Source organism: Hibiscus syriacus, unplaced genomic scaffold, assembly GCF_006381635.1.
Source record: "Hibiscus syriacus cultivar Baekdansim isolate YM2019G1 unplaced genomic scaffold, ASM638163v2 tig00109948_pilon, whole genome shotgun sequence".
In the NCBI taxonomy this organism is placed as follows: Eukaryota; Viridiplantae; Streptophyta; class Magnoliopsida; order Malvales; family Malvaceae; genus Hibiscus; species Hibiscus syriacus.
The window spans coordinates 762044-775253 of NW_024062536.1; the positions used below are offsets into that span (position 1 = coordinate 762044).

The 13210-nt window shown below is 32.7% G+C and overlaps 1 protein-coding gene across 1 annotated transcript; it reads right to left on the minus strand.

The window, feature by feature from the left end:
- Window positions 1-4509: 4509 nt before the first annotated feature.
- LOC120210985 (alcohol dehydrogenase class-P-like) lies at window positions 4510-6659 on the minus strand. The gene is made up of 9 exons (XM_039209623.1): window positions 6568-6659; window positions 6167-6303; window positions 5998-6044; window positions 5570-5895; window positions 5391-5473; window positions 5228-5303; window positions 5065-5126; window positions 4722-4979; window positions 4510-4649 (listed from the first exon to the last, which is right to left on the minus strand). The coding sequence occupies exons 1-9, from the start codon at window positions 6599-6601 to the stop codon at window positions 4533-4535; spliced, it is 1140 nt and encodes a 379-aa protein (XP_039065554.1). The 5' UTR covers window positions 6602-6659; the 3' UTR covers window positions 4510-4532.
- Between the last annotated feature and the right edge of the window lie 6551 nt (window positions 6660-13210).

A 13210-nucleotide genomic window follows, 5' to 3' on the forward strand; every position in this document is an offset into this window, starting at 1 on the left:
TTCATGCTTGAAATTGAATGAAATCCTTTCCCTATTGCATTAGGTAGGTTCGACAATAAGGGAAAATATTGAAAAATTTCCTATGGTCTAGAATTGATGTTAGATGTGTTTTATATGATTTGGAGATCGATTTGGATCAATTTGGAAACTTGAAATAGAACAAGGGCTAGTTTGCAAGTTTTGGTAATTGTGGGACATTAGTGCATAAATGTGTTAATTTTGTGGTGTTCAGTGTTGCATTTTATTTATGGACTGCTGGAATTTTAAGTTAGATTAATGATTAAGGATCAAAGTGCAAATTTAGATAAGTATGGTGATGGAATTCGAATAGTCTCAAAAGTTGGGACTTAATTGTGAGTTTTCAAATATGGTGGTATTATTTTGGTATGAAATTTCATTGCCAGAAACTTATATTAGTATACTGATTTTTAAGTTTAAATATTGGATTGGGATCAAATTGCAAGTTTTTGAATGTTAAAGTATTGAATTGAGTATATTAATAAAGTGTTGGAAATTGTAGTAATTAGTGTGGAATGATTATAATGGTGAAGGATCATTATGAATTAAATGAAAAGGTTGATATGAATTCCAAGAAGAATTCATAATTAGCAACTTGAATACAAAGTTGATAAAAGTTACAGGGTTGATGATGAGAATAAATATTTATGGATTCCATGGTTATTTTGGGAAGTTTGAAATTATGATGGGAATATGATTTAGTTTGATATCAGTTTTATTTTATAGACTTTCATATTATTAAAGTTAGCTTATGTTAGTATACTACTAACATATAGTTGAATATTTTGTGTTATTATAAGATGTTGTCAGACCACGACAAATATAGTGATATGAATGACATCAAAGGAAATGAAAAAGCACGTGAATAGGAGTGTTGTATAAAAGGTTCGGTTGTGAGATAAATGTGATTGCAATTTATTTATTTAATTAATCTAACCGAGGACGACTTGCGATAAGTCAACCTCATATTATTTTAAAGTATGATTTATATTTTAATTATGGATAAATTTTTAATGTTTTCATAAAGTTTTATGGATGGTTTAGGGTATGAATTGCCCAAGTTTATATTTCTATGATGATAAATTGGTAATGATTCTGATATTGAATTGTTGATTATGAAACAATTATAATATTATCTGAAAAGCCATTGTATGCTACATTGAGAGTCGTAGATACACTTGGCATGCCATTGTGTTAAGTAATACTGATTCTGAACTAGTACATTAGTGTACATTGTGACTGGCACCGTTGGTGCAAATGATATGATTGCACTTGGAGTGCATATACTGATTCTGATGATAGCACCATGAAGTGCTTAGCGCGCATATTCTGTTTGACTCACGTATTTTGTATTCTTTTAAATATACTTTGGGTTGTGCAAATGAAATATAAAGGTTACAAAATATGTATGAATGGAAATAAATAAGAAATGATTATTTTATTTGATAACGTTTATCATGATTTTGATAAAATCATGAGTGCGATATTGATTTTCATGTTTTCTGATGAAGAAATTGGCTTGAATAGTCGGTTTGGAATTTAAAGATTTTATTTGTGTTCTTTTAAATGTTTTATTGGATTTATGCTATTTTAACTATTTATTATCACCTTGAGTTATTATTGTCTCACTAAATTTTACTTAATGCAAGATGATTTTCACGCGTAGGCTTGGATAAAGAATAGAACGCGAAGTGAGGAGCCTCCTGAGATCTTTTTGGAGATCATACTGACTACTTGTATCAGTATGCCATTTCTGATGTTACTTTTGACTATTAGTGACATGTATAATTATGATGTTAGTTTGCTTTATCGAATTTATTTTAAATGGTCTGTAATAGTAACTAGGACCATTTATCTTGGTTAGTTTAAATATGTTCTTATTTATGAATAAATAGTTAGTGTATAATATTATGGTTTGAAAATGGTTTTCAAATTAAGCAGTGTTTAGGTAATTTTATATAGTTTATGAAACATCATTAAACTGTCTAATTGTCGCCCAAAAATGGATTCATTTAAATGATTAAATATTGATTTATAAATTTTATGCAATTAATGAAATAGTTTTAAAGTTGATAAATGAATGTTTGGAATGAAACAACTTTTTAAGCATTTTTGTTCAATAAATATCTGTAACGTTGATGTAACATCTTTAACTCGTATTTCGAGACGAACACGGGTTATGAGTGTTACAAGAGTGTTATAATTTTTTATCAGTTTATCGATTATAATTTTTTTTAAAATATTAACCAGACAGAAATGAGGCTTAAATCTAATGAATATTTTACAATAAGTATACAATTGATCTTTGACTATTTATGTATTCTAAACTTGTTGTTTTTTGTTAAAACCTGAACTAGATATTAACTTTCTAACTAAAATATGATAAAATCATATTCTAATGGTGTGTGTTGACACTGTCATTACTTTCAAACACTAATTTGAATGCTTAATATATTAAGCATTGACTCGACGATATAATGTAAACATAAAGTCGATCCACAAACGATTTTAAAAGATAAGATTTTATGATATCTGAATTCACAAGTTAATATTCAACTCAAACAACCACCAATATTTAACAGAAAAAAAATGATTTTAGAACATGTAACTAATCGAGTGATTATTTTATAATTTTTAGAAGTTTAAAAACCCAATCAATCAATATTCTATAATCGAATGATCATAATCAAACAACATTCTATAATCGAATGATCATAATCAAACAACATTCGATAATCGAAGAATCATAGTCAAAAATCATTTTATAACTTTTAATAATTGAATTACTAACAATGCAACACCTTATAATTAATGGACCTATAATTAAAGGAACATTTGTATACTTTGCTCTTAATTTTGCTATTTTGAGACATTCAAACTAAATTATCGGATAATATTGTTTTATTTTAAGACAAGATTCATCTAATCATATATCCATATCTGATCCAATTAATCTAAGATTTAGAATCAATTTGGTATTACTTTTAGAAATTACTGTTTAAAAGTGTTATAAAATCATTTATGTTATAAATTAAAAATATAACATTTAAATTATATTTTATATAATTTATTATTAATATTTTAATATATAAACCATGAGTTTTATTTATCTTTAAAATAATTAAAAAATATTAAAAATAATAAATTTTTTAATAACATTTATATTAAATTATTAAAATAAAATATAAATACATAATTAAATAGAACTGATGTATTAATAAAAGTAAAAAAAAAATTACAACAAATAAAGTTGATTCAAGTGGTAAACAGTTTGATATTGCTTAAATAATGTCTCAAGTTTAAGTCTTTGCATATGCAAAAACTTCATGCTCAGAGACTCACCTACCAAAGTCAGTTGTTCAACGCGAATCGATCCAAATTAGTCAAAGCGAAACCTTGAAATTGAAAAGGTAACCAAAAAAAATAAAAGATTTCCATTTACTTATAAACGCAAAGTTGAACAGAAAATTAAAAGTTTAAAACCAATGTTTTCACCATATTCTTTTTTTATATTTTCTCATTTTATATTATTTTTATAATCAAAACGAATTTTTAAACCAAAAATATTTTTAAACAACATTACAACAACAAAATCTATTCTCATATGCAATAGGATAAGGGGAGGTGGGGTAGTAGGCTGCCCCCAACGCCAGGTTGAGAGCAGCTTCCGTGGAAGACCTCCGCAGTAAGAAAATTAAAAATAAAGATAAAATACAATGCATGGATAAATAAGTCAATAAATACATAGTTGAAATAGTTGAACAATTTTCATACGCTGTCTTCATATACGCGTCTGTAATTTGAAGTAATCCCTGCGTGAAAATCTCTGCTTATAGACAAAACGTAATTCCCAGCTAAATTTAAAAGAGAAAACATGAAGAGAAGGATAAACAGAAGTCGGCGATAACAAGATGCGATAAGGAATAAAGTTAAAATGGTTAAAACCTAAAATAAAATAACACTACTCCGCCACCCTAATTTTAAGCCTACATAAATTCCAATGACATAAACATATAAAAAGTAGAATTCATGAAAATTACTACAAAGGCATTAAAAAAGAAGACTGAGATGCCCACACTACTCAGTTACCCTAATCTTAAGTCTAGATATTTTCCTATTGAAGGTCATGTCCTCGGTAATGTTCTAAACAACATTACTAAACAGGACTTTACTGTGTCTTACACAGTATCGTACTGTGTCTTACTGTGTAGACACTCACATAGAGTACATCTCTGATTAAATATTTTAAACATTATAGTTAAACGAGTAATATAAATACCATCTTCTCTTTTCATTCCCAGTTCAGGTTAACTGGAAAATTTGAAATTAAACTTATCTAGCAAAACCATAGAACCGAAAGGCAAATCACGGATCAAATATATTGATCTCAAAGCAAGAAATTATTACATTGACTAGATCAAGACAAAAACCAGGGTAAATAATTCACTACAAGTACAAAACCATTTTATTTAATCAGGCCCATCGCTGCGGCAGAAACCGTATATCCATCCAGTTCAAGCATCCATCCGAACCACACAACGAAGACCCTCTCCCGCCAGCATGTAATCGAATGCCTTGTTGATCTCCGCAAATGGGACCGAGTGAGTGATGAATTTATCCAGTTCAAGCTCCTTCAACATCAACACCAACAGGGTCACTCTCTCTTATTTCATCGATCTTAAATGAGACAGAAAAAAGGTTACCTTCTTCATATATTTCTCGACAACACCGGGGATATCGGATCGAGGTTTGTAGTTGCCAAAGAAAGTACCCTTCAACGTCCTCTCGTTCAAGAAATTCACCGGACTTGTTTTGAATGCATCATCTTTGCTCGGCACACCCACAAGAACTGCAACACCCCATCCGTCATGGACACATTCAAATGCAGAAATCATGGCCTGGATGCTCCCGGTGCATTCGACGCTTCGATCAACTCCACCGCCGGTCATCGCCGCAATCACCTAATCATTAAGCACATGTTAGGTCCCAAAGAGCATGTCAACTGTAAAACGTATACAGGATTGAGTTTAAGTGGGAACTACAAACCTCTTGAACAGGTTTATCATGATCTTTCGGGTTCACAAACTCTGTACAACCAAATTTCTTGGCTGCAAGAGGAGAAACAGTCGATTTTGTTAACTTTGCTTCATCAGAAACATAAGCAATCTTCGAATGTGTTAATGTAAATGACAGATTAGATTAAATCTACCTTCTTCGAATCTGTTCGGGTTCAAGTCGATACCAATGATCCTAGAAGCCCCAGAAACTCTTGCTCCCTCAGCAGCCTAAGTTTCACAAAAGAGAATCAAGTACATTAAGAGTTTCCTAGTCGCCAAATGGAGAAAAACAGAAAAGCAACAAAAATAACTCACAGCAAGACCAACAGCACCGAGTCCGAAAACTGCAACAGACTGACCCTTTTTCGGTTTAGCTACATTCACAGTGGCACCAAACCCTGAAAGCATAGAAGAATTCATAAGTTGTGAAACAAACATCCATGCTTGTCACTATCATCATTTAGGTATATCGAAAATGTTGCGGTGTCTCAAACCTGTGGACATTCCACAGCTAAGAACACACACTTTATCAAGTGGAGCCTCTGGATTGATCTTGGCAACCTGACCAGCATGGAGGACGGTGTACTCGCTAAATGTCGATGTGCCAAGGAAGTGATAGATAGCCTTCCCATCTTTCGAAAACCGAGGTTTCCCGTCGTGAATCATTCCACCCCTATCGGTGTTAATTCGTAGGAGATCACACATATTGCTTTCTTCTGATAAGCAGTGGGGACACTCCTTGCATTCTCCGGTGAAGATAGGGAGAACATGATCACCTGGTTTGAGATCAGTCACGCCCTCACCTACACTCTCAACAACCCTACATCAAAAGAACTCGGTAACTCGAGAGAACTCAGACGAAATCAATACAACATCCGACACCGAATCGAGTTAAGCAAAACTGATTTAGACAAATGCATACCCTCCAGCTTCGTGACCAAATATGCGAGGGAACAGAGGATTTTGTCCCTGGAAAAAAGAGAATGAAATCAGAGATAGGTATTTAAGAACATCACTGAAACTAATGCACAGCTGATAGAGGAATAATGGCAGATCATTATAAGGTTGAACTGAAACCAAAAAGTGTAAACCTTAGCCTCCCAGAAGTAGACATCGGTGTGGCATAAAGAGGTGAAGAGAATCTTAACACGAACTTCATGCTTTTGAGGTGGTGCCACTTCAACTTCCTCTATTGACAGTGGTTTCCCTGCCTCCCACGCCACCGCAGCTGCAATTTAAATAAGATATAGAACAGTTAGGTATTAAACTAAATGATAAATCAGAAAGTTGCAATTTTCACTCTTAATGATTTAGTATTAAGAATTAAACAAAAAGAAGTGAAACTTTTGAATCAATCAATCAGAAAGATCCAAAAGTTTATAGCACAAAGTTTCATTAATTCAAATAAAAAACCAAACCCAGAAAAGAAAAAGTGAAACGCAGCGAAGGACAGTGATTACAGTTTGTATCAGAGAAAGTGTTGATAGATCACCTTTGCATTTGATGACCTGACCAGCATTACTCATGGTTGATGAATTAGAAATGTCTGACAATGTTTTTGTGGTGTAGTATGATATGAGAAAAGGGAGGTAGGGGAGGGTCTGTTTATAGGCCCCAAATGGCAAAGGTCGAAGAAGAAATCAAATGTACGAGAATACCCATTTTGAACGGTTCTCCGAATCTCCAGGCGATTCCAAGTACCTTAGTGGAAAGTGGGGGTGGTAATCGTGTCGGTCTTCTAGTTTCTACGCTTAGTTCAAACATTTGGCGCCTCGAGAAACAACCACGTAGCCTTATTTCAGCAGTTTCACGATTTCGGTTTCCCTTTTTCTTTAAACTCTATGAATAGTTATCTAAATGATGGGTAAGTTACCTATTTAATATCTTAACTATTACTTCTGTTTTATTTTAATTATCGAACTATTTTATTAAAATCACACTAACATTTATTTTAACTTTCATTTTAGTTATTTTTTATTAAAAAATTAACGATAATGTTGATGTGTTATAATAATATAATGAAACATCATCATTGATTTTTTTTTAAAATATCACGTCAATAATTTTGTTATTTTTTAGCGGGCGATGAGTATAACGAAACTAAAACGTTTTTAAAAAATAATTAAGTGATAAAACGAAATAAAATTAATAGTTGAGATACTAAATGTGTAGTTTAGACTATAATAATTTACAAAAACGATTATACAATTTTAAGAAATTATTAGGGATGTTATGACTAAAAATGGAGAAAATTCTCTCTGATTTTTTTTTTGTTTTTCTTCTTTTCTCGCAACTCCCCTTTGCGCTGCTAACTACGGGTTCAAATCTGAGTACCCGGTTTTCGGATACCCAAAATTCCAGGTACTTAATATTTTAGTTTGCGCTTTGACCCAGATGTTAGGAGTATCCGGTACCTGATACTCGAATTTTGCGTGCACTTGTAATTTGAGTAATCGGGTACTTTTATTCTACCAACAATCTAAAACCAGCTTATAAGTATATATACTTTTATTAATTTAGTCCTTTTTTATAATTTTTCATAATTAATCTCCTTCAAAAAGATTTGATCGAAAAGACTTGATCGATAGAGTATGATGTTGATACTTTGATGGTGTTTTTGAACGTTTTCAAAGTTTAGAGACTGATTTAAAATTTTGACCATATCATAAGGATGTATAAGGTAATTAATCATATACCATATCATAAGGATGTATGAGTAATAAAAAAGTAATCGGGTACTCGGGTCATCAAGTACCCAAAAAAACCTAATTTTGTGACTTGAGCCCTACCCGATAAATGTCGGGTCAGGTACCCAGCCCAGTTGGGTAATTTTTTTTAGATAATTACTCGATTTTTTTAGTTCGGGTCGGGTCAATCAAGTTGTGTATTTTTTAACAACTCTACTGTCAACCGCTTCTCTATTACTATGGTAGGGAGGGAGATTTCCATGGTCATGGATGGCGTTAATATATAAAAAATCTCAAAAAATAATTTATTAGAATATTAACTCCCAAACAACATTAATTAGAAAAATATTCCACAAACTGTATATGTATGACTACCTCACGTCCTACAAAAAGCGTGTCAAGGCCTCATGTTCTATAGGGCGCGGGACTTCTCCAAAAGTGGAATCACTTTTGAGATAATACAATTTAATATTTCAAAAATCCTTAGAGATTGAAACATCGCTGAGAATTTGAAGAACCGCGTCTTTTTAGCAGACCTCGCGGTTTGCCTAATACGAGGTCACCAAACTATCTTATGAATTTAAATTAATCGTTATATTTTTTTTGTAAAGTATATAATAAAATAATAAAAAGCTCTATTGTAATAAATAATGGCATAATACAACAAAATAACCCTAACTTTTAACAGTATTATCAAATTTGTCTGTATTGTTTTTTTGGAACATATGACTACTCAACGTTTCATTTTGGGTTAAAACAACTCATGTTAGATGAAAATCATTAATCAACTAACGATCAATGCATGATGCTGACGAATCACATACACATGGAGGGAGATGCTGACGTGGCTATCCAGTCATGGTACATGATGATGCGGCACTACCGTCATATTTTTAAAAAAAATATTTTTTTAAAATTAATATTTATATTTATATTTAATTATTTGTCATTCTCTTATTAGTATTGGTTTAAAGGAAATATTGAAACCTTTTATGCATGGAAGGGGACTTAAACTTGGGTCAAAAATGTGAAATAGCAAGAATTTTTCCACCAAACCAAATTGCTTACTTGGTATAAGTAGGGAATCAAGCTCTATTTAATATATAATTACATTTGTATTTAATGAAAAAAATTAAACTCATGTTACTAATCTTTTTTTCTAAAGGGAAACCGAGGAATGAGTGTGATTTTCTGGTTTATTGTATTTTTCTCGTGATCCCAAGTATTTTCCTCAAGTTTTCTAGGGGTTTTTTCCCTCATGAATGATTTAATTAAATGGTTGTTTTGTTATGTGTTTTACAGGTACATGATGGGAAGAAATCTTAGCCCAATATTGCGGCGAGAATTGACAAATCTTGATAAAGATTATGGTAGTCGAAAATCAGCAATTAAAGTACTAAATCATATGTGTGAGACTTGGATTCAAAAGCGATACCAGTCTTCCTTGCTCAAGTTTCAGAGACCAAAGAAAACGGGTTTGTGTTTGACGAATACACCATATCTCTCTACAAAGTTCTTGCTAGTGTTCATGGTGTGAAGATTGTTCCTCAGATTTATAGTATAATTTCCACCATTATCAAGACATTAGCTTTGATTGCAAGCTCTTTTCCTCTGCAACAAGCCTGTTTGAAAGTCGTTCTTGCAATTCCAAGATATGGGATTGATCCCACCACTCCGGTAGATAAGATATCATCCACTCACTTTGTAGCTGCATACTTGGTGTAATCAATTCGAGATTCCTACCTGATTTGAATTTGATGGAGATGAAATTCAAAGGGGAAATAATTTGAAAAATTAAGGCTATAAACCCTAATATTTTGGGAATAATCGGGGTAAAAGGAAACTGAGATAATGAGAAGAGTTTGAGAAAAATATAGTTTGATTTTCCACTTACACCAACTAAGTAGCTTGGTTTGGAGGCAAAATTCTTGCCATTTTGCACCCTAGACCCAAGTTCAAGTTCCCTCCCATACATAATGAGTTTTAATATTTCCTTTAAACCAACATTAATCAGAGAGTGACATATGATTGATAACAAATAATTAAATAGAAATAGTAATATTAAATTTTAAAATTTTTAGTTTTTAAAAAATGTACGTGACAGTGCCACGTCATCATGTACCATGACCTGGACAGCCACATCATCATCTCCCTCCATGTGTATGTGCTTCGTTAGCATTAGGCTTTGACCGTGAACATTTTTCATCCAACATGGTTCATTTTTGACCCAAAATGAAACACTGAGTGGTCAAATGTTCTAAAAAATAATACGAGCAAATTTAACAATACTGTCAAACGTTAGGATTTTTTGTTGCATTATGCCATAAATAGTAAAAATTATTAAAAATAAAATTTATTCTAATGTAACATGTTACAAAACAAAGTTTCTTCATGGTTCCAAAAACAAGAATCATAACAGGTACACAGGTTGTTACTTGGTTTCCAAATTTGGTTGATTGAACTACGCGGACAATTGTCATTACAATTGCAGATTTGTAGTAGTTTTGCAAAGGAAAGGTTGTGACAACTCCACGACATTAAGCCTACAAACACATTGATCTCTGAACGAATAACTTCTAAATTTATTTTATTAGAATTGGCAAGCTTGAGAGCTTTCACAATTCAAAGTCCTTCATCTCTTATTTCACCCCAAACAAATTAGAATAATGTCATACACATATATGGCCTTGATATTACCTATATCGGCCGCTCTATTCAAACAATGCAGACCGGATTCTGAATTTCTTCCACTAAAATAATCATACATGCCTCATTGGTATAACACTTTATGATTATTACTAGCGTTGTATCTTTCTTGAAAACTTTTCTCGGGTTGAGTCCACAAAATGACATTGATATTCTTCATTGAAACGTTTACGAAGATGTAATTGTGCTTCGAGGCTTCATGAAACGTCTTGCAATTTAACCACTTATTGATAAAATTTACGATATGATTAAACGCCACATGCAGAAGAATTTTGGATAACACTTCTGTTGGGAATAACTCCACAACATTACTACATTTTTTCCATTTTTAATATGTTTAGAAAACCTTCCAAATGGGCCCCCTATTTATAATAGTCCTCGTACCCTTTTCGAAGAAATAAATCGATGGACCTCGCGTTATACAGGATGTGAGGTCTGTTGGAAATACGAAACTTTTAATTTGAGTAATATCTGACTTGTAAGAAAGGATCTCGTGTTAAACAAAATGTGAGGTACTTTGGAAAATCATGACTATTGATTAGAATAAAATCCAACGTGCAAAAAGGACCTCGCGAATTTTGAAGCATAAGGTATGATTTCATTGGTTCTTTTCTTGTTCACTTATTCTAGAGTTCAATTCAAGATTTACGTGCATCGAAAGCTCATTTCCCAAACCTAGTCGAGCATAAGGTATGATTTCAAAATTTATGTGCATTGGAATTTGTACCAGTATGACCCAAAATTTACGTGCATCAGGTGCATACCAAACAAACAATATCCAGATATTCACAAATAAAGGACGATCGTCATAATGCTAGAGTAATTCGGGTGCCCTAGCCGTTTCCCGATCGTCAAAGAAAAATCTTATGTCATCCCTTCTTGCTTGATTTCTAGGTGAGAACTTAGTTAAATTGTTTATTTTTACTTGGTTTGAATGCTTTTAGCATATACTAACTCAAAACACTTCAGCCCGAACACACAACTGATTAAACCAAAATTTTCCAAAAATCACTGATGGTACCGATATTGGGCCATCAATATCAATACAGACCCTTGGGTATTGATACTCAGCTGAGTATCAATATCAAAATTAGCTTTCATGTTTTGAAAAATACCTTGGTATCACTACTCCTATACTGGGAGTATCGATACCAAATTTGGCTTCGATGTTTTCAAAAATGCCTCAGTATCAATACTAACCTTATGATTATCGATACTGGACCCCGAGTATCGATATTCCTTGAAGGGGTATCGATACTTCCCTTATAATTACCTTGATTTTATCCTTTCACGAAGAACAATATTGGTACTATTCTTCTATTATCGATACACACAGACTTGGGTACTCTATTTTGAGCATGAAATCATACCCAAAAATCACCCATTCACTCACCTAAGACTAGAAATTGTTTATAAAGCCTTATTTGAGGTCTTAGAGGTCAAAAGGTTCCATCTTTCATGCTTACAAACAACAAAAACAGATCTTTCCATGAAACTACTCAAGCATGCTTACGTGAACAAAACATACCAAAATGCACATACAATGACCTACATGTAACATGGTCAAGTTAGAATCATGTTACATTGAAGGTAGGTGGTTGAAAAACATTTTCAACTCACCCAAGGACCAACTTTTCCTTGCCTCTAGACTTTGAGCTCTCCCCTTGCTCTTGCACTAACTAAAGTAATGAAAATGAGTTATTAACCTATTTTGAGTCTTAGAACAAAGTTAACAACGTTTTCTTACTAGTCAAATATCTCAAAACGAACTAAAGCTTATAATTTCACAACCCCCCCACAAAAACCCATTTTTGGATAACTATACCAAATCTTGCGAAAATGGGTTTAAAAAAACTTAGAAGTTGTAGTTTGTGAATCTTCCTTAGGATTCACAAGGGATGCTTGAAACCCTTAAAGGTTCTAACTTTTCTTGGCTTGGGAAGGGAGGAAGAAGATGAAGGCATGGAGAAGAAGAGACAAAATTAGCAATCAAAAATAGGAGAGGGAAATCAGAACATGAGATCATCCCAATTAATGGGATTCAACTTTGATTAAAAAAAATGGATAATTTCTCTCCAAGTCCCTCAACATTTGATTCATGATTAAAAAACCCCTTTTAAAGCTTGTTGGGCTCATTATAAGCCTAAATGAAATCCAAATGGGTCCAAAAATTCATAAACTATAGGGAAATTATTCTAAGGTTTATTCGAATAACCCGAAACTCCTACCTCATATTTTGGGAACGTTACAAATGATACTCCAGCTACTCTACTACCATGTCAACTACTCTCTAGTTATCTCTAGTCCTCAGCTCCACTACCATGTCCCCAACTGCTTTCTAGCTATCTTCAGGTCCTATTCAGCTTCTTTAGCTAGCCTTGAGCTAAGATTTTTATGCTTTGAGCTTCTTTTAGCTAGTTTAGCTTCTTTACCCTTGCTTTGAGTTAGTTTTGAGCTGTCATACTTTGAGTTTGGCCTCACCAAGGTGTCTTAATTTGCCTTACCAATGTGTGCACCTATGCAAATCATGAAAACAACCAAGTTAGATGTGCATAAGCTATAATCAATCCAAATACATGATGTTGCTTATATTAACTCTGCAATTAAGCTAAGATAATCTAAAAATGAATGCATGAACTAACATAAACATGAGGTACGCTAAGTATAGATATGAATAAGCTATAAAATGATGAATTACACAATGTGGAGGATTCCCAAATTATCCCGAATAAATACACTGAG